General features: G+C 43.4%; 1 protein-coding gene across 1 annotated transcript in view; it reads left to right on the top strand.

Moving 5' to 3' along the window:
• Positions 1 to 20,690, top strand: part of LOC308085807 (protein phosphatase 1 regulatory subunit 14A-like) — a gene marked incomplete at its 5' end in the record, with an annotated part of 23,341 nt that extends 2,651 nt beyond the window's left edge. The window contains 3 exons of the mRNA XM_080429117.1: positions 19,602 to 19,682; positions 19,799 to 19,831; positions 20,362 to 20,690. Coding sequence (XP_080285243.1) covers positions 19,602 to 19,682; positions 19,799 to 19,831; positions 20,362 to 20,484 — 237 coding nt within the window. The 3' untranslated portion in view covers positions 20,485 to 20,690. The remainder of the gene's footprint in view (positions 1 to 19,601; positions 19,683 to 19,798; positions 19,832 to 20,361) is intronic.
• Positions 20,691 to 21,968: the final 1,278 nt, after the last annotated feature.

Here is a 21,968-nt window from a genome sequence, read left to right as displayed (position 1 = left end):
ACCGTAATTGTAACAAAATTCAGAATCACAGCGCTGCCTGTTTCGGATTCCGCACGTTAAAGTATATTAATTCATTTCTTCGTCTATTTATTAACTGCTACTGCAGTCCCTGCGGTACATGAAAACTCCTGTTACAGTCAAGGATCACCTTCAACCTGGTGTTTGCACTTTCTCCATTTACGGTCCGTACATCTATATAAACGTTCAGATTTTAAATATAAAGTGCTTACCCCATGGCCACGGATGTTACAATTATGCACAGGATTCTCAAAAGTACCCTGTACTCTGTATTGTTCAATGAAAAGCATTTTAATCCGATCAGTGTCCATTCTCTCATAACGTATTCGAGTGCAATACACCTACCAACCGATAGGGTCACTCAGTTGAAAGCATATGGAGAAAATGGCCACCGATCAGATTAAAATGCTTTTTATTGAACAATACGGATGATACAGGTACTTCTGAGAGCCCGTATATATACATGTAACATCCGTGGCCATGGGATAAGCATATATATTTGAAATATGAACGTTTATGTAGACGTACGGGCCATAAATGGAGAAAGTGCAAACACCAGGTTGAAGTTCATCCATGACGGTCGTGACAGTCGACCGTCGTGTATCCATGGCTATTACTCCCTCTAACATTTCCCATGTTTTTAGTTTATTGAAATAATGTCATGCACATTTGTCCAGTGCATAGCCTACTGCAGGCCTTGTTGACGAGATTTAGAAGAGATTTTGAAGCTCTTGCTCCTGAAATGATCGATTATTTTTAAGGGGAAAAGCCATCATTTAACATGCAAGTCAATGGGTGAGAAGCTGAGATTGCCAGGCGCTGCCAGGCCTGGGTGTGACTAACTTCGCACCACCAGTCACAGAGTGGAGTGGGTGGGGCTTAGCGAAGGGTCCATTGGACCAATATAAGTGGCAGAACACACAATAACTGTATTCAACAACACTTGAAGAAGCTGCTATTATTCGCCATCGTCTGTTTGTGAAATGTTGAGGTGGACCGTAATCCGGTTGACAGTGGCAGTGGTCCGATTGAAGTCCATTATCTTCAATACAGTGTCCAGTGTCCTTACGCTGGAGGGAGTTGCCTCCAGTGACGACTGGAAGAGGAGAATGTTCCCTTGAGGTTCCCTCCATGGTTGCCAGATCTGCTTATTATAATTTCCCTGCAATATTCTATTTGAAAATAGCCGATCTACAAGCACCAGGTTGAACACACCTTCTGCACAGCTTCTTCCAGAAGGACGTGAAGGTCACTCAGCCTTTGCCTACAATGGAGAGCTGTACATAGTATTTGGTGGCGGCAACGAGGACCAGACCTTCAATGATCTGTGGAAATTCGACACAAGAGACCTTCTCCTGGAATACGGTTGAGCCCAAGGGAAAAGGCTCGGATAGGATGGAAGGGATGTGCTGTTGCATGGTGGGAGATCGTATCATCCTCTTTGGAGGATACTACACACCTGGTGAGCTGCACATCTTAGACTTGAGTCCTAATCTGAAGTCGTTATGCAAGCTAACAGTTATTCAGTACGGTGTGGAGCAGTCTGAACTACCTCATGACATCAGGTGGGAACTGGCAGCCATGACTAAGAACAGCAACAGACACACTAACTAACATGAGTGTGCTCAACTCAGTGCATTCCAGTGGATGTTGAGATGTCAAAGAGGAGCTGAAGATGACGCTGAGGTGTTTGTCCTGTTACATATTAGAGTCTGAAGACGTTATGCGAGCTAGCAGTTATTCAGTATAACATCAAGTGGGTTCTGGAAAAAAATATGACATGGCCAAAATAGAGACATGAGGTTGAAAAGTGTCTGTAGGTTTGAGAGAGCTGGTGACTAAGTAACTACATTGGATCCTTTGGAACACAGATTTCTTTCTGAAAAAGTAACCATTTTGGACAAAAAGGATCCCACCAGACAGTGACAATATGAGGTCAGAGTGTCACAGAACATGGAGAGAGATCAACTCAAAGCAGCGTGTCTGCTCTCTGCTGTGTACAGATCTAATGGCCTGTGATTCCACACCTCTATACCACATCACCATCATGCCAGAGGGGCTTCCAGCTCTTCTGAGACACGGACGGACGGACGGACGGACGGACGGACGGACGGACGGACGGACGGACGGACGGACGGACGGACGGACGGACGGACGGACGGACGGACGGACGGACGGACGGACGGACGGACGGACGGACGGACAGACAGATGTGCTGTGTCATGGAGGGAGGGGATGAGACACCATGTCCACAGTCCTGCTACACTGGACGTTTAGTGCACAACAGTCTGTGCATCTGCTGCTTATTTGTACTGCACTTGAGTTCTTTGTCCCCCCCCCCACTGCAGATATATACTCCTGCTCAAATATTACTAAGTAGTGGAGTACTTGCTTTTAAAAATACTTAAAGGCATATTTCACTTTCAAAAAAACTTTTGGTCATTTTATCGTCTACTCAGGCTTTTGTGAGCCCCCCCAAGACCGTTTTTAAGTTGCTCGATTCAGTATTTAGATATTTGATATTCATTTTATCAGACACGCCCCCTTCCTATACAAACCCATTATAACTTCAAACTCCATTTTAACCATGATAGATTCATCAAAAACACCCGTCCTTGGATCTGGTGACTCATACCGCCCCCCTAATACGCGGGAGGCGTTGTGAACTTGTAGATCAGCCTGATATACTGTATCTGCTGGTCCCACTGAAGACATATCTGTGGGTCTGTTGTGACTGCTGTTTTGTCAAAACTGACTGATATTTAGTCAAAAAGGACATTATCAGTTCTTGTATCAAGAAAAAAAAATATGAATAAAAGAAAAACAATAGACCTACAAGCTCACTTTTGAAAAATATTCACATATAATGACAAAACAGGGACACCAAGTTGAAAGTAGTTACAAATCAGGACACATCAGGTGTAGGGGAGAGTGGGGTCCAACGACGCACCCTTTTCTATTTCCCTCCCTGCACAGAGATTACTTAATTTCATGTAACCATACTTTTTTGTGAACAAGAGACACTTGTCCTCTCCCATTACCCGCAGTCCGTTTTAATTTTAGTGAAACGAGTCGAACGCAATCGGTAAGTAAAGTGACGTTGCGCTACTCTCCGCACACGGCCACCAGTCGGGACGAACGGTGCATACATGGGGGGCGGACGGCGCGGTCGGATGAAATGTCCTATAACAATCACATAAGTTACATTTCTGGCATCTAACTCTCATTGATGCTTCAGTAGAATCCTACGAGCAAATGACCATGCTGATAGTCAAATAAATGTATCATGTTAATGTCCCCTCTGTCTGTTTCCTCAACTTTGTGTTTTACACATGCACCGTTCGTCCCTCCCTGTCCGTAATGCATCGAGTGGCTTAATGCGCCGTTCGTCCCTCACTGCCCTCCCCGGATGTTTTGCTAGCTAGCACAAAAGCTAATGAATATTTTTCAATGGAACCTTCACTGAGAGTTAGCCCACAGATTAGCCTAACAGACAAAATCCATTTACAATCGGCACCAAATAAACACAGCAGTACAAATGGAAAACACTCAAATAGGGTATTTTTTACTACAGTGTGGAAATACACAAAAGTGGCTTCAACTCTGCCAATTTTGATCAGAACTGGGAAAAAAATTGTGTCTGATGTTTTCGACCGAAGACGAAGAGGGTGACGTCGCCGGATGTGACGTATTTTAAGTGTAGCATGAAAAAAGGTCTGTGTTGCAACCGTCCCTGCGCGTCGTTCGTCCCGGTTCTACCCTACTATTACAGATACCAAAATAAATAAATACACACTGGATATATCGGCCACATTTGTAAAGCCCTGTGCAAGTTTGCACAATAATAATGAATTAAAATACATTCTGTAAGTTTGAAACTGTTCTGGTGTTTATTACAGGCGATTGCTCTGTGACTATTGTAGCTGCTGGTAACTGGAGAGAGGCAGATTTCCTGGTGGAAATCACAATCCTTGGAAAAGAACATGTAGGTCCAATTATATATGAGAGGAGAGGAGAGGAGAGGAGAGGAGAGGAGAGGAGAGGAGAGGAGATCTGCTATTTTCAAAAAAATATATACATCTGAAAACTCCATTTGGAACCCCCTATAGCAGTGGTTTTCAACCTTTTTCATGACAAGGACCCCTAAATTGATATACATTTGGCCGCGGACCCCCAGCTGAAAATGTTTTGTGTCAGGGACCCCAGAAGCAAAGATTTGAGTTTTTAAAAATCGCTTATTCTTAAAAATCGCTTATTATAAAAATATATATTACAAAATATGCACACATTTTTCAAAAATAGCAGATCTACAAGCTCATAGTGCGGCACTCGGTTGAATTACAGACTTTTACTTGTAACAGAGTAACATTTTAGTACTTTTTCTACTACTGCATATTTATTTTATCTGTCTGTCTGCTTTGATTGATTGAATATTTTATTAGGCAAAAAATGTAAAACAGCACAGTTACATTTAAAATACTTTGTCTAACAGGTCCGTTCATGAAAGTCCTTGCGGACTTGTTTCCAATGAGGGCCTTGGTATTCAATTCATAATGTGTCAACTGAGTCCAGGTTAAAATGTGCCACATGCATGCAGATATGGTAGGTATGTGTGTTAGCAGACATGCTAACATGCTGCTACAGCAGGGTCACAGGATAACTCATCCTATGTGAAACAAAGCTACTCTTCATGGTGTAGTCATGCAGTCAGATGCCACTCGAATGACATTTGAATGTATGTTCTCTCTCTCTCTCTCTCTCTCTCTCTCTCTCTCTCTCTCTCTCTCTCTCTCTCTCTCTCCACATATCGATGGCCAAAATGCAAAACCTCCTATGTGCGAATTTCATGATTTTCGGATTTCACTGTGGATGGGGACTATAGGCTATGCTGCACATGCTCAGTCTGTCTGCAAGATAGTCCCGCCCCTCATTTTGTCAGAAAAAGTCATTTGACTAAAACCTCCTATCTTGTTCAGTGCCAATAAGTGCTAAAATGTTGAAGCGCAAAACCTCTTATCTGCACCAGAACTAGTTGAGCAGCAGACAGAGCTGAAACTTGGGAATTCTATGTTATGTAGACCGTCTAAATGTCTTTCAGTTTGTAGTCATCTATTATTTTCAAAATAAAAAAGTGTCTTCCCCCCTTACTAGTTAAGTATTTGTTAGTAACTCTGTCAAGTTAATTGCATTGCCTTGTTGATTGCTAATGATTAGTGTCAGGTGGTGACACTTTTATCACACCAAGAGTGTGAGTTGATAAAAAAATGTAGTGGTAATACTTGATACAGTACTGTAGAATGTCTTGATCTCAAAATGAGCATATAAAAAGCATTATTTAACAAAAATAATGTTTGTTTGTAAGCCTAACTATTTCTAGGTAAAAACCTCCTATGTGCATCTATGTAGATAGGAGGTCATTTTTAGGTATAGATAGGAGGTTTTGGCATTGAACATTTTGAACTTGTGGTTGTCATTGCTGCTTAAATGTGAACGTCATTGTCGTGATTTTTGGGCGGTGTAGCCGCCCCTATAAGTGGGGTTGGGACACCTCATTAGTATTAGTTTCCTGCACTGTGACTGGCCCACTTTCCTGTACTGTGATTGGCTGACTCTATTGGCTGACTCTATTCAGCACTGTGATTGGCTAGCGAGACACATGATGACATTAATAACCTATAAATAGGATTATGCACTTCCAAAAAACTTAATTTTTGGAAGTGAGCTTCCATCACTATGATGACCACTGTGATGACCACACCGCCCACTTCACAATTGGTGTGATTTTTTATTAATTGCAGATCAAAATCACACGTGAACACCGTGGCAGCCAACAACCCTGTGAAAATATTGTGGTGTGTCGGTTGGGGGGTATGAGGGGTGGGATGGGGTTTGGAGTTATAAGGTGTGGGAGGTGTGGGTGGTGGTTGGGGGGGTATGGGGTGGGGGGTGCATGAGGGTTTGGGTGGGTGGAGTTTGGGGGTTGTGGTGTGCTGGTTGGGGGCACGGGGACCGGGGGTTCTGGGAGTGGGGGTAATGGGTTGGGTGGGATTTGGGGGTATGAGGTTATGGGGTGGGATGGGGTTTTGAGTTATGGGCTGGCAGTTGGGGGGTATGGGGTTTGTGGGAGAGTATTGCAGGTGGTGGAGTTGGGGGGTAGAGGGTATGGGGGGGATTATGTTGAGGGGGGCATAGGCCAGTTAGGCCGGATCATACAGGATAGGGTCTTTGTGATGCGAAAGTGTGGTCTAGCCAACACCAACTCAGGACTCCTGAAGTGGGATGGGGTTTTGAGTTAGGGAGGTGGAGAGGTGTGGGCTGGCAGTTGGGGGGGGGGGGTGTTGTGGGAGTGGGGGAGTATTGCAGGTGGTGGAGTTGGGGGGGTAGAGGGTATGGGGGGGATTATGTTGAGAGGGGCATAGGCCAGTTAGGCCGGATCATACAGGATAGGGTCTTTGTGATGCGAAAGTGTGGTCTAGCCAACACCAACTCAGGACTCCTGAAGTGGGATGGGGTTTTGAGTTAGGGAGGTGGAGAGGTGTGGGCTGGCAGTTGGGGGGGGGGGGGTTGTGGGAGTGGGGGAATATTGCAGGTGGTGGAGTTGGGGGGGTAGAGGGTATGGGGGGGGATTATGTTGAGGGGGGCATAGGCCAGTTAGGCCGGATCATACAGGATAGGGTCTTTGTGATGCGAAAGTGTGGTCTAGCCAACACCAACTCAGGACTCCTGAAGTGGGATGGGGTTTTGAGTTAGGGAGGTGGAGAGGTGTGGGCTGGCAGTTGGGGGGGGGGGGGGGGTGTGGGAGTGGGGGAGTATTGCAGTAGGTGGAGTTGGGGGGTATAGGGTATGGGGGGGATTATGTTGAGGGGGGCATAGGCCAGTTAGGCCGGATCACACAGGATAGGGTCTTTGCGATGCGAGAGTGTGGTCTAGCCAACACCAACTCGGGACCTCTGAAGTGGGATGGGGTTTTGAGTTATGGAGGTGGAGAGGTGTGGGCTGGCAGTTGGGGGGGGGGGGGGGTTGTGGGAGTGGGGGAGTATTGCAGGTGGTGGAGTTGGGGGTAGAGGGTATGGGGGGGATTATGTTGAGGGGGGCATGGGTCAGTTAGGCCGGATCATATAGAATAGGCTCTTTGCGATGCGATGTGTGAGTGTGGTCTAGCCAACACCAACTTGGAACTCCTGAATCGCTGCCCTCCACACTCTCCTATCTAGCATCAGGGTCTTGAGTTCTAAAGTATTGTTGGCTAAGCTGTTACGCCGAAGTGCATCTACGTAGGTGGTGCACTTCTTGTCTTCCTGGCTTTGCCCTGGGTTGGCTCTCATAGTGTTTGTTTGCTTGCCACTAGTTATGGGTCCCTGACGCACTCATCCTTCTCTCTCTGACTTTGTCTGTGACCCATGGTAGATTCCTGTAGAGGACCACATTTCTGATGTGGTCCGTCCATGTGACTCTTAGTGCCATTCATAGCATTCTTGTGTAGACTCCATCCAAGGCCCTTTCCTGTTGTGCTGTGACGGTCCATGTCTCAGCCCCATACAGCAGTACTGACTCCACTGTAGCTATACGAACAGCCGCCTCTTGAGGTCTTCTCCCAAGTCTGATTTCCACACTCTCCTCATCCCATGCAAGGCATTCCAGTCAAGTGCCCCCCGGACCTTCAGGTCCTGTTCCATTGAAGCAGTCCAGGCCCAGGTTATTAGAAGTCCTGGACTGCCTCGAGTAGCTTGTCTCCATCATCTGAACCATCTTCTCAGGAACTCCATAAACCCGGAGAATGTTCATCAGATTCCCCCGGTGGATGGTGCCAAAAGCCTTTTGGAAGTCATGAAGGTGATCACCACTGAAAGATTCCGCTCCTTACTCCTTCCAGTATCCTCCTCAGCACCAGTATCTGCCCGAGTTTCTCATTACAGGGTCTAAGATGGGTCTAATACGGTTGAGGATCTTCCTGTTAACCGTCTTGGCAACTTGTGAGTGTAATGCCTTGGTGAGTTCGCCTGACTTTGGTACTGGATCGATGATCATTTTGCTCCACAGCTTTGGCAGCTTGCTAGACGTGTGTGCTTGATAAAATCCAACACCACCTCGTCTATGGGCACATACATCAGAACCTCTGCTGTCACTCCATCTTCCCCGCAGCTCTTGCCTCACTTGATAGTAGCCTTGGCCCTCTGGTACTCATCCATGGTGAACCGTCTGGTTTGGGAAGGTCATGGAAGACAGGAGCATCGGATCATCCTCTTCTTCGGTTGAAGGAGGATTTCCTAGGAGTGTTTTGAAGTGCTGGTACCATGTTTCAACTCGTTCCTCTGCGCTTTCTCCCCAGATCTTGGATGTCTGAGAAGAGCTTCTGCCAGAAATGTCATTGATGAGCTTCCAGCTCCTGCCATGTGTCTGGTTAACATGCACCTCTTTAATGTCCCTGATCTTTTGGGTCAGCTCCCGTTGTTCCAGTTGCATACACTTGATATAGCTCCTCCTTCCTCCGCTTATATTCCTCCCTCAGACCCTCTCCTTTTTGGTCAGCGACAAAGTCCCTGTGTGCTGCTCTCATCTCCTCCCTGGCTGTGGTGATTCTAGGGTTAAGGCATCTGTCTTTCCTCCTTGCTTATAGGCTCTTTAAGACATTCAATGATCTTACATACTATTCCACTATCCACACCGGACACAAGGTTGGTGATCCAGTTGTATTAGTGAGTTAGGGGAGTTGGAGGTTATGAGGGTTTGGGTGGGTGGGGTTTGGGGGGGGTGTTGTGCTGGTTGGGGGGAATGGGGGTTGTGGGAGTGGGGGGGTATTTCAGGTGGTGGAGTTGAGGGTATAGGGGGGATTATGTCGAGGGGTGCCTGGGCCAGTTGTTTTGTAGTCCACCTAATTGTTGTTGTTTTTGGAAAAAAGCGTATACAGTCTACTAACCATTTCATCCATTGAAAATGCGCTAGCGTATACCCACGACCACGCGCATCTCGTGCAGGGAATGATTATTGTATACCTCAGAAAACAAACCTAGACCACACCACTGATGCAACTGTTTGCAGCTGTAAATGTATGTATTTACAGCCTGTACTATTTATCATTATTTAGTTATGCAATCACTTAACATCACAGTGCAAAAGCTCCTATCTGCAGAATTATCCAGGAAAAGTGGGGAAAAACCTCCTATCTACATTTGCAATATGAGATCAGTGTAATTAACATATAATATTGTAATATAATCCAGAAATCCAGAAACGGTGAATTATGTGATGGGTATCATAAAAAAATAGCATTGTGCAAAAAAGATACAACATTTTGTAGTTTTCTTTTTCATTTTCCCAACAATGTAAATTTTTCAGATAGGAGGTTTTGCGTTTTGGCCATCGATATGTCCTAAACTGTTACTTTTCAGGATTCAAATAAAAACCAGAGGTGGAAAAAGTACTAAATTGTTTTACTTAAGTAAAAGTAGCAATACCACAATATAAAAAATACTCTGTTACAAGTAAAAGGCCTGTGTTCAAAATGTTACTTGAGTAAAAGTACACAAGCATTGGCATCAAAATATACTTAAAGTACCGAATGTAAAAGTACTAAAATGTTTGAAAATAGCAGATCTACAAGCTCACAACGCGTCACGATGCGACACTTTGTGAGCTTATCTGCTATTTGCAAATAGCCTAGGTATAAAATAGGGCTGAAGTGGTTAATGTATGTTTTATAATATAATAATTTATATCTGCAAAGTAACTACTAACTAAAGTTTTCAAATAATTGTACCGGAGTAAAAGTACAATATTTGCCTCTGAGATGTAGTCGAGTAGAAGTAAAAGTACCTCAAAATTGTACTTAAGTACAGTACTTGAGTAAATGTACTTAGTTACTTTACACCACTGCCGACAGCAATTGGAACCGGATGGGGTCCGTTTGGTTCCAGGATTAAGAACCAGAGATAACAAAAAGAATTGTATCAAATGAGGGTCCATCCATCCATGGCCTAATGCAGTGCTTCTCAAAGTGGGGTCTGGGGACCCCCCAGGGGTCCTTGGGGGAGGGGGGTCCCCAGCAAAAGTATACAGCATCGCAATCACTTCAACCACTTTATCCATTTATATGTTGGCTTGTAGATCTGCTATTCCTTTGCAATCTTTTGAAAAATATTGAAAATGTTTGGACATTTTTTTTATCATTTGATTTTTTTTTAACATAAACCTTGAGCTTGTAGATCTGCTATTTTTGAAAAATTGTGAATATATCTTGGAATATATATATATTCTAAGTGAACATTTTTAACTCATGTTACAACTTCTGGGGGGGGTCTCTGGAACAAAATATTTTGAGATGGGGGTCCGCGGCCAAATACATATCATTTTGGGTGGTCCTTGACGTGAAAAAGTTTGAGCACCACCATATAGTAACATATATCATTTTTTTCAAAAAAAAACTGTTAGGAGTTAGAAGACATTTGTAGAATCCCCCAGAAGCAGAGATTTGAGTTAAAAATGTTTCGCTTTGAAAAACATATCTTCAAAGATTTGCAAAAAAAATCCACGATTTCCCCCCAAAATAGCAGATCTGCAAGCTCATAGCGCGGCACTCGGTGCCGCGCTATGAGCTTGTAGATCTGCTATTTTTGAAGAGCCAAAGAAATCCTAAATGATAGAAATGCGTTCCCGGCTTGAATGGGTTAATGCAACTGAAACGGGGGGGTCATTGAAATGAATAAGGCTGAGAATCACTGCTTAAAGACAGCAGTGGATCAGCTCTATAGCAGCAGTATAGAGGTATTTTTTTATTTTAGAATCACTGCTTAAAGACAGCAGTGGGTCAGCTCTATAGCAGCAGTATAGAGGTATTTTTTATTTTAGAATCACTGCTTAAAGACAGCAGTGGATCAGCTTTATAGCAGCAGTATAGAGGTATTTTTTATTTTAGAATCACTGCTTAAAGACAGCAGTGGATCAGCTTTATAGCAGCAGTATAGAGGTATTTTTTATTTTAGAATCACTGCTTAAAGACAGCAGTGGGTCAGCTTTATAGCAGCAGTATAGAGGTATTTTTTATTTTAGAATCACTGCTTAAAGACAGCAGTGGATCAGCTTTATAGCAGCAGTATAGAGGTATTTTTTATTTTAGTATCACTGCTTAAAGACAGCAGTGGGTCAGCTTTATAGCAGCAGTAGCCTATAGAGGTATTTTTATTTTTGCACTGGGAGCGCAGCTAGGGAAAAGATCATATAATTGAGACATGACCAGAGCTGGCAGTATAGTGCCATCGCCCCTGGCTAAACCAACCTCACTGTGTGTGTGTGTGTGTGTGTGTGTGTGTGTGTGTGTGTGTGTGTGTGTGTGTGTGTGTGTGTGTGTGTGTGTGTGTGTGTGTGTGTGTGTGTGTGTGTGTGTGTGTGTGTGTGTGTGTTCGTGTGCGTGTGCGTGTGTGTGTGTGTGTGTGTGTGTGTGTGTGTGTGTGCAGTGGTGGAAAAAATACTACATTTTTTACTTAAGTAAAAGTATCAATACTGCAATATAGAAATACTCTGTTACGAGTAAAAGTCCGGAATTCAAAATGTACTTGAGTAGTAGTACAAAAGTATTGGCATCAAAATGTACTTCAAGTACCAAAAGTAAAAGTACTCATTATGCAGAATGTCCCATTTCAAGTTTTAAAATGTATAAACATCTTTTGGAAATAGCAGATCTGCTATTTTCAAATGGCCGAAATGTATAGGGCTAACGTTGTTAATGTATGTTTTGTAATAGTTATCAAAATCTAAAAAGTAACTAGTAACTAAAGATTTCAAATAATTGTAGTGGAGTAAAAGTACAACATTTGCCTCTGAGATGTAGTGGAGTAGAAGTAAAATTATTGGCAATACTCCAGTAAAGTAAAAGTACCTTACTTAAGTACAGTACTTGAGTAAATGTACTTGGTTACTTTACACCACTGCGTGTGCGTGTGTGCGTGTGTGCGTGTGTGCGCGTGTGCGCGTGTGCGCGTGTGTGCGTGTGTGTGTGTGTGTGCGTGCGGGTCAGGGTCATTAAATGTGATCAGCTCGTTCACTGTGTCAGTACCAATCAGTGTGAGAAGAGTCTCCTCCAACCACAGCATATAAAGTGATGAAAGAAGTACTCACAATGTTTAACGTTAAGTAAAAGTATCAATATCCTATTGTAGAAATAGTCTGTTACAAGTACAAGTTTGTGTGTGTGTGTGTGTGTGTGTGTGTGTGTGTGTGTGTGTGTGTGTGTGTGTGTGTGTGTGTGTGTGTGTGTGTGTGGTACATACAGACTGTGTACTCAGCTGTGTTTGGTGTGACACTGAATGGAGCGAGTGCAGTGTTGTCAGATTTTCCAACCAGGTCTATGAAAACAAGGCCAAAAGAAGCGACTATAGGCCACATCATAGGGGGTCGGTCCTGAATGTCCCCCCCACTATTTAGCAATTGACTTGCCGATCTCGCAGACCGCTGGTCTATTTATTTATTCATACTTTTCCCGACCGGCGCTGGTCTGGCACCCCACTGTTCCCATTGTGTTGCACAATCGTCTTTGTGTTTTGGCTGCATCTCACTGCAATGACCATTCATTACTGGCTACGTGCAGTTGCTCTCTCAACTGGAACAACTAGGTGTCAGACAGCAAATGGTTGTTCTTTGTAGCTGGCTCTAGTTGTGAAAGATTAATCAAATGCTGCTATGATAGACTGACTGACCAGGGATCAGATTACTGCAGCACAATATACAGACGGGGGAACAAAGTTGTTCCCCCGTCAGTTAAATTGAAAGCCGAGAGCGCACGCACAAACCTCAGCGGAATCGTGGAATGTTTTTGCACTTAATTTGATGCAATTCTTTGGCTATTCAAATATAGCAGATATACAAGCTCATAGCGCGGCACCGAGTGCCGCACTAAAATAGACGATCTACGAGCTCAAAACGCGTCGCAGTGCGATGCGTTTTGAACTTGTAGATCTGCTATTTTTGCTATTTATTTTTACATTTTCATTGAATTTCAAATGCATTTAGTTATACTTATGTTAAAGGTAGGGTAAGTGATTTTCTTTGGTTAAAATAAGTGTTAAATAGCTCTATATTCTGATAGTACTCATTGCTATAGAGTGTTTGTTCAGTAAAAGGAGTCTCCTTGTCTCTCCAGCTCTTTATAAAACAGAAAATGCATTTTCGTTTCAGTTTCAGTTTCATTTTCAAATTTATCCAATCAGGATAGAGAACTCAATCAGGATATAGATTAAACAAGTGAAATTGTAAGTGATGACACTAAGAAATGAGCAGGCAAAATTGGAACTGGAACACTATAAAAATGAAGCTTAAAAATGGGTACTTTCTCCTGATTGGCTGAGATTTTGACACCTACCGGAAAATGTATTTTCTGTTTATTAAAGAGCTGGAGAGACGGGGAGACATCTGTTACTGAAAAAACACTCTATAGCAATGATTACTATCAGAATATAGTATTTTAACCTTTTAACAAAATACTTTTTGTTTTAACCAAAAAATATCACTTACCCTACCTTTAACTTTATGAACTTAAATACAAATACATTGGACATAAAAAAGACAATATGATTTTTATACTAGTCATTAAGCTACTAATATAGACTGAAGTAATTAAAGCGGGTCATGTTTGCATGTTTGGAATTGTAACAGCTGAAATCAATAATATATCAGTATTCCCATATTAACCTGCGGGCCGCATTAAGTGAAGGTGGGGCCGCATGTGGCCCCCGGGCCGCCAGTTGGATGACGAGCACTGGGTTCCTTTTGTGTCTCCTCCCGAAACTCACTGCTCGTCATCAAATTATTGGCTAAAAACAAAAAAAACAAAACAATATCCATGAATTCAAGTCTCCATGTAATCGATAGAACATACGTTATTTTTTTAAGCCTAAATGTATATGCATCAGATATTTGAAAATCACAGCGCGTCGCAGCGCGGGACGTTGTGAGCTTGTAGATCTGCTATTAGATCTACACAAAAGATTGTAGATCTACACAAAATATTTTTAGATGGGGGGGGGCATATTAATTTGGGAGTCCTTGCTGTGTAAACAACATTACACAGCAAGCCCAAAATAAGCAACTACACTTTACAAACAAACTCCAAAAAAAGCAACCTGCAACTACGAATATTTACAAGCAACTTGACAGAAAAAACAAGCCCAAAGTCTCTTATAATAAGCAGACCTGGCAACGCTGTGCTCATCAATGTTTGATGGAGGGGAAGTGGAAGGATGATGTTGGTCAATGTTAATGGAACAATGCTGGTCCTTTAACATCCCAAACCATTGTCATATCTGGTTGCATCACGCACATGAGGATAATCATAAGATTTATCCTCTCTTGTAATCTTACATTTTTTTTGAAAAAACATACAGTATGTTGCTATAATATCAGTGTTTTTTTTGCACTTGGTGCCGTGCTATGAGCTTGTATATCTGCTATTTTTGAATAGCCAAAGAAATCTAAAAATGACACAGATATGTTCCCGGTCTTTTTTTAAATAATGGTTCATCACACACGGCAATATTTTAAAATAACTACTCTGGAACGATGCAAGTCGTGTACGCAAGTTGCAAGTTGGGAATGCACTTACGCACATGATAGCGTAAGTGCATTCCCAATAGCAGATCTACAAGCTCACAATGTGTCGCGATGCAACGCATTGTGAGCTTGTAGATCTGCTAATTTCTAAAGGTTGATTTTTTTTTAACTTGTGAAATGGGACATTCTGCATAATGAGTACTTTTACTTTTGGTACTTTAAGTACATTTTATCCCAATACTTTTGTACTTTTACTCAAGTAAATTTAGAATTCCAGAATTTTACTTTTAGTTCTATATTGCAGTATTGATACTTTTACTTAAGTACAACATGTGAGTACTTTTTCCACCACTGGGGAAGAGATGTTAAACACACAGTCGTGCTCTTGGCACATGTCAACAAGCCTCAGCTGTCCAACAGCTGAGGCTTGTTTTGACCGCGGTCACCATGTCAGAAGTCCTCACATCTGTCTCCTCACACTCTTCAGACACAGTGACCAGCGTTCATTTTTGTTGACGAAAACTATGATGAAAACTAAATAAAGAACTAAGCTATGATGACAAAAGCTATGACTAAATATATTGACAATTTTGTCAACAAATAACTAGACGGGAGGGAGGGACTATAGTCCAGGCAAACTAGCGTTTTACATCAAAGTAATTGTAACAGATTTTTTTTCTTCACAGACTTTTAGTATGTTGTTCTGGTCACCTCATAGAAATGATGTATGGTGAAAATAATTCTGTTACAATTACTTTGATGTGAAATGAGTATGCTAGACTAAGCAAGGTAATAACATCCTGTAGTTCTGTTATATCGGTTCAAAAATGACAAAAATACCTGAATTCCTCTCCTCAAAATGTATTTGGAAGTCAATTGAAAGCTCAGACGAATGAAAATTTGACTCTGGGATGTATGTGTGTGTGTGTGTGTGTGTGTGTGTGTGTGTGTGTGTGTGTGTGTGTGTGTGTGTGTGTGTGTGTGTGTGTGTGTGCGTGTGCGTGTGTGTAAACACCTTCCATTTTCCAAAGAATCTCTCCCATGGGGCTTTCGGTCATGAATGGCATAATTTGGCCATTACCTGCCACACACACACACACACACACACACACACACACACACATACACGCACGCACACGCACACGCACACGCACACGCACACGCACACACGCACACACACACGCACACGCACACGCCTAACAGATGTGACTTGGGGTGTGTTTGATGTGTGGTCTTGTGTCTCCGGGGAGGGTGGTGCCTCGGGGAAGGGAGGGGGATGTGGATGTATAGAAAATAGGAACTATAAAATGGAACCAAATGGACCCTTATCGGCCTGTAACTCTGAGAGTGTGCACATTTCTTACATGAAACCTAGTATCCCTATTCTGGAGGGAACATTCGCCGAAAATAGCCGCTCTTCTGATCTTCTAGATCATGGGTGTTAAAGAGGGGGTTCGGGACCCCTAGGGGGTCCTCAGAGTTACTACAGGGGTGTCGCCAAATCTTTGTGTGATAGGATGATTTTGTTTTACATTAACCACTTGAACCCTATTAATTTTTTTTTTGTTTTTGTCTAACAGGTCCGTTCATAAAAGTCCTTGCGGACTTGTTTCCAATGAGGGCCTTGGTATTCAATTCATAGGCATATATAGTGGCACCACAGTTCAAATATCATTACAAAATAAACAGCAAAAAAAATAAAATAATAATCCCTATTCCCTATTCCCTATTCCCTATTCTGATGGAGAACTTTAGCCAAAAATAGCCGATCAGTACAAAAGTACTGGCATCAAAATGTACCAAAAGTAAAAGTACTCATTTATGCAGAATGTCCCATTTCAAGCTTTCAAAATGTATACAAATCTTTTGCTTGCAGATCATTTTCAAATAGCCAATATATATGAAGCATTATAGTGGTTAATGTATGTTTTGTAATAATAATCTAAATCTACAAAGTAACTAGTAACTAAAGCTGTCAAATAATTGTAGTGGAGTAAAAGTACAATATATCCTTCTGAGATGTAGTGGAGTAGAAGTAAAAGTACTGAAAATTGGAAATACTTCAGTAAAGTAAAAAATACCTAAAAATTGTACTTAAGTACAGTACTTGAGTAAATTGACTTAGTTACTTTGCACCACTGTTGAACACAAACAGTAGTAGATGCACGAACTTGGGAAACTCAACAATAAGTGTTTCAGGATACAGATCATGGGTACAGGAAGCATCGTCTCCTCCATATATGGCGACGGCCAATTATCACAGACATTGAACAGAATATAGCCAATGCCTTATTAGCTCTTGGCTCGGGCATTCCTGCAATCTGGAGGCCTCTCTAATTTATGGATATTATGGCTTCCAAATATGAACACAAGCAGTTTACATTTGTAACCAAGCTCTGTAATAGCATCCTTAAGACATTGGTACTAAAGGGATAGTTCACCTCCAAAATGTCATTTTTTCTATCGATTAGTCACCCCATGGAGACGTGCTGGTCATCAAATTATTGGATTAGGAATGCGACAAGAACAAAAAATATCCATTAATTCACGTCTCTACTGTCCTCATCAACAACACACACACGGACACGGACACGCACACACACTCGCACACACACGCGCGCACACACACACACACACACACACACACACACACACACACCGTCTCTAATAGTTGCAGAGGGACAATGACATGAATTATCTGTGGAGTGACGTCCATCTGTGCAATGTCTGTCTGTTAATGTCTGTGTTAATGTGTGTGTGTGTGTGTGTGTGTGTGTGTGTGTGTGTGTGTGTGTGTGTGTGTGTGTGTGTGTGTGTGTGTGTGTGTGTGTGTGTGTGTGTGTGTGTGTGTGTGTGTGCGTGCGTGCTTTTGCGCGTGCGTGCGTGCGTGCGTGCGTGCGTGCGTGCGTGCGTGCGTGCGTGCGTGCGTGCGTGCGTGCGTGCGTGCGTGCGTGCGTGCGTGCGTGCGTGCGTGTGTGTGTGTGTGAGAGAGAGGCGCAGCTGTTAATAACTAGTGATAAATGTGTAATTAGATCTGCCTTACAGACTCATTTCCTGTCGGACACACACACACACACACACACACACACACACACACACACACACACACACACACACACACACACACACACACACACACACACACACACACACACACACACACACACACACACACACACACACACACCACTCTTAGTTTCCTCTCATTTCTGTAGAACACGTGTCAATTTATACCTTTGTTGCGTATTTCCGGAGTCGTGTCAAATGGAACCAAATGGACCCGTATCTCTACACTCTCACAGTTAAATGAACACTTTACTGTGTAGTGAGGAGCATCTGCCTAGTGGCATTACCACATGATCCATTGAGCTATTGATTGATGACTAATGTGTGTGTGTGTGTGTGTGTGTGTGTGTGTGTGTGTGTGTGTGTGCGTGCGTGCGTGCGTGCGTGCGTGCGTGCGTGCGTGCGTGCGTGCGTGCGTGCGTGCGTGCGTGCGTGCGTGCGTGCGTGCGTGCGTGCGTGTGTGCAGGGGGAGGGGAAATAGAGTTGAAAAGGCTGGGGGGTGGAGGAGGGTAAAGGCCCCATATGTCCTCAAAAACACAAAGAAATTACTCACACACGCATGTGTGCGCACACACACACACACACACACACACACACACACACACACACACACACACACACACACACACACACACACACACACACACACACACACACACACACACACACACACACACTGACATCTCTGTTTTCAAAGTGTCCCGTGTCCCATAATGACAGTAACAAAGTATTAATATTTCTCTATGGTGTTAATTATAATAATCTAACAAAGGTGTTTTGTGTTTGCGCTCTGAACTCAAGGCTCACTTATTTTTTTGACATGTTGCTATGTCAGTGGTGCTCCAACTTTTTCATGTCAAGGACCCCCAAAATGATATGTATTTGGCCGCGGACCCCCATCTCAAAATATTTTATTCCAGGGACCCCCCAGAAGCAAAGATCTTAGTAAAAAATATGTTGCTTTAAAAATATATATATATTCAAAGATTTGCACACATTTTCACAAAAACAAAAAAAATAGCAGATCTACAAGCTCATAGTGTGCCGCGCTATGAGATTGTATATCTGCTATTTTTGAATAGCCAAAGCATAGAATAATGGTTAAAGTGGTTACACACAGATCTTACACAGGTCTTAATGGGTTAATGGAAGGATGGATAAAGTAAGAGAACAGAATCAGGGTAACCGTGGGATGGGAATAGATCAGTGGTTCTCAACCTCTTTTTGAGCTCTGGACCCACTTGCATATTTCAGTTAAATAATGCAGTGGCTTGATATAATGTGTTGCCCATGGACCACCTGCAGGTCTAATTATACCATGGACCACTAGTAGTCTCGTGGACCATTGGTTGAGAAACAGTGGGATATATAGACATGGGATACATAGCAAGTAACCAAATGGAATTGTAAACTCTCAGAGTTAAATAGTGAGAATTTGATAGAGGGAGTGTCTGATTTAGCGTTGTTATTCCTACGGTGATTTACTCGTTGATAGGTGAATGAACGTGCATTTGATTTATGAACAGGTGGAAATGCATCGTTTGATAGGCCTGTGATCTGAACAAATCAAGGCTGTGAGTCTACCCAGACAGCCTTTCATGAATCCCAGGTCAGCCGTTTCTTTAGTGACAGAATTACACAAAAATTGGGTGGAAACAGGCGCCCGCTGGCTTAGCGGTCCAGGCGCATACCACATATGCTGGTAATCCAGCTTGACAGCATGTCGCAAATTCGACTCCTGGTCCCGACGACCTTTGCTGTGTGTCGACCCCCTATCGCTCTCCCCATATACGTATTATGAAGTATGGCCTTAATTTACAAAAAAACTAAAACAAAAGCAAAACCCATAAAAATAAATATTGAGCTTTCTGCCAGACAGCGACTATATATAGTGTGCGTGTGTGTGGGCAAGGTGAAAAGCTAAGGGAGTGGCCACCAGTTAAATAAGCTCCTCCCCCTCCTCTGTATTGGACCAATAGGAGGAGGCCATGCCGGAAGAAGTGAACATCGACAAACTGCTGGAACTGAAGACCGACGAAGAGCGAACCCACAGACTACAGGTCTGTGTACCTGTCTGTCTGTCTGTCTGTCTGCCTGCCTGCCTGTCTGTCTGCCTGCCTGCCTGTCTGTCTAACTTCATCTCACACTGTTCTGCACTCTGTGTTCCACTTGACAGGAGATTCTCCACACCTCCAATAACAACACAGAGGTAAAACACTACACAACTGCACAACACAACACAGCAGCATAAAGGTGTAAAGGTAGCCCTCCACCAAACAGACTACTAGAGACTACTACAGACTGGCAGTCGAATGAAATCAGGAGATTAGTTGGTTGGAAGGTGTGGGAAAAAAAACTGTTGCTGAATGCACCTGAGAGCCGACGCTCTATGGTGCTAAAATAGCCCATGGCTTGACGTCTTTTTCAACAACAAGCCTGCTGCTATATAACGCTTCCCTGAAAACTTGTGACAACGATGCATTGTGAGATTGTAGATCTGCTATTTTCAAACGTTTTTATACTTTTGAAAACGTAACATGACGAGTACTTTCTACTTTTGGTATAAGTACATTTTGATACCAATACTTTTGTATTACTTTTAGTCAAGTAAATTTTTTATTCCGGACTTTTACTTGTAACAGAGTATTTCTACAGTGCAGTATTGTTACTTTTACCCTCAGTAAAAAAATGTAATCTATCTATCTATCTATCTATCTATCTATCTATCTATCTGTGCAGGTGTTCATCAGAGAGTGTGTGCTGAAGCTCCAGGGTCTACAGAAACAAGAGGAGCTGCACAACGACGGCATCGACCTGCCCCAGCTGCACATCCACTCCGCCCGGCCGGACGCACTGCACTGACAAAACAAACACGCTACCAACTACAGCCCCGGCTCCACAATCCACCCCTAGCCCCACCCCATGAAACTGCACTGCTCCACGTCCGCTCCACCCGACCAGACACACATCCACCCCTAGTTAGGGTGACCATACGTCCTCTTTTCCCCCGACATGTCCTCTTTTGGGGGGCTAGCTGTCCGGCCTGTCCGGGGGGGTTTTATAAAATCCTTCAAATGTCCGGGGTTTTGAGAGTTTGGGTAGCGTGTACTGTATCTAGGGGGGACGTATCTTAGCAACAATGAAAGCGCTAACTCTCATTGGTCGTGTGAGTAAATGAGCCAATGAGCTGCTGAGCAAACCTCTCAGATGCCAGAATCCTAGTGTTGCCATGTCCGCTTTTGAGAATTTTTACCCCTTTTCTCCCCAATGAGGAGCCCCCACCGGGAGGATGTAGTGCCTGCCGCCCAACACTCCTTGCTGACAGACTCCGCCCCCCAGCCTGTGCAGGAGTCTGTGCGGTAACAAATATCACCCTCCCCGCCCGGCTTCCCTCCCCGAACACCGGCCAACTGTGCTCGTATAGACCATAGACAGTAAAATAAGACTTTAAAGAAGACTTTAAACTAGCGACTGGAAGCATATAGTATTTATGACAATGTGTATTAACTCTTTCACTGCCAGAGTAAAGACATAAATAAACTCACCCACTGCCATTCATATGAACTATAATAGCCTCAATTTACAACTCGAAAGCTGGGCCCTTGGTATAGACGGACGACAAAACTGCATGCACCACGGCGGATTCAAACCCCTAGACTCCGTGCTGGTGGGCACTTAACTTTACCACAGTGCCACCCCAGTGACATAATTGTGTTCTTATTGACCATATCCATTCATTCTAGCCAAACAGACAAGTGTCAGTAGCAGTACGCTGCAGCCTTCAACCAGAATTGCGGATGCTATGCTACAAAACGAACACGCCTTTTGATCCTATGCAACAACAGGCTCTATGTATAGCAGCCATATTGGAAAGAAATTGGGCCTCTTCCATACTTCCTTCACAGGTGCTACCAATGATGCTAATGAAGGCTCTCTTCAATACTGGTCAAACAGAGTCAGGGTGCTGATATTGTGCATGTTATGTTGGCTCACTGGAAACACTCTGCAACACCAGTGGGTCTCAAAGTGTGGTCCAGGGACCCTCATGGTTCCTTGAGGGGGTTCCAAATGGCCCCTTACGGGTGTGTAACTCTGAGTGTACACTCTCAGAGTCTCACTGTGCTACATTAAATGGAACAGAGCCTTAGGGTGGATTCAGACTGGGTCCGATTGATTCGAACCGTTCCCGAGTACGATTGGCCTCTCCCAGCTGGCCAGCATTCACATTGGCATTCACATTGGATTAGCAGTCCACTTCCTCCTGTCGGTACGGATGGATTCACATTGCAGCGTTCCGTTCCCGAGTGCGCAGCAATCGGCCTCGAGACTACCTCCCCAGGCGATCT

The sequence above is a fragment of the Gymnoscopelus braueri genome (assembly GCF_963280865.1).
Source record: "Gymnoscopelus braueri genome assembly, chromosome: 5".
Lineage (NCBI taxonomy): Eukaryota > Metazoa > Chordata > Actinopteri > Myctophiformes > Myctophidae > Gymnoscopelus > Gymnoscopelus braueri.
This window is presented reverse-complemented; position numbering and strand designations above follow the sequence as displayed.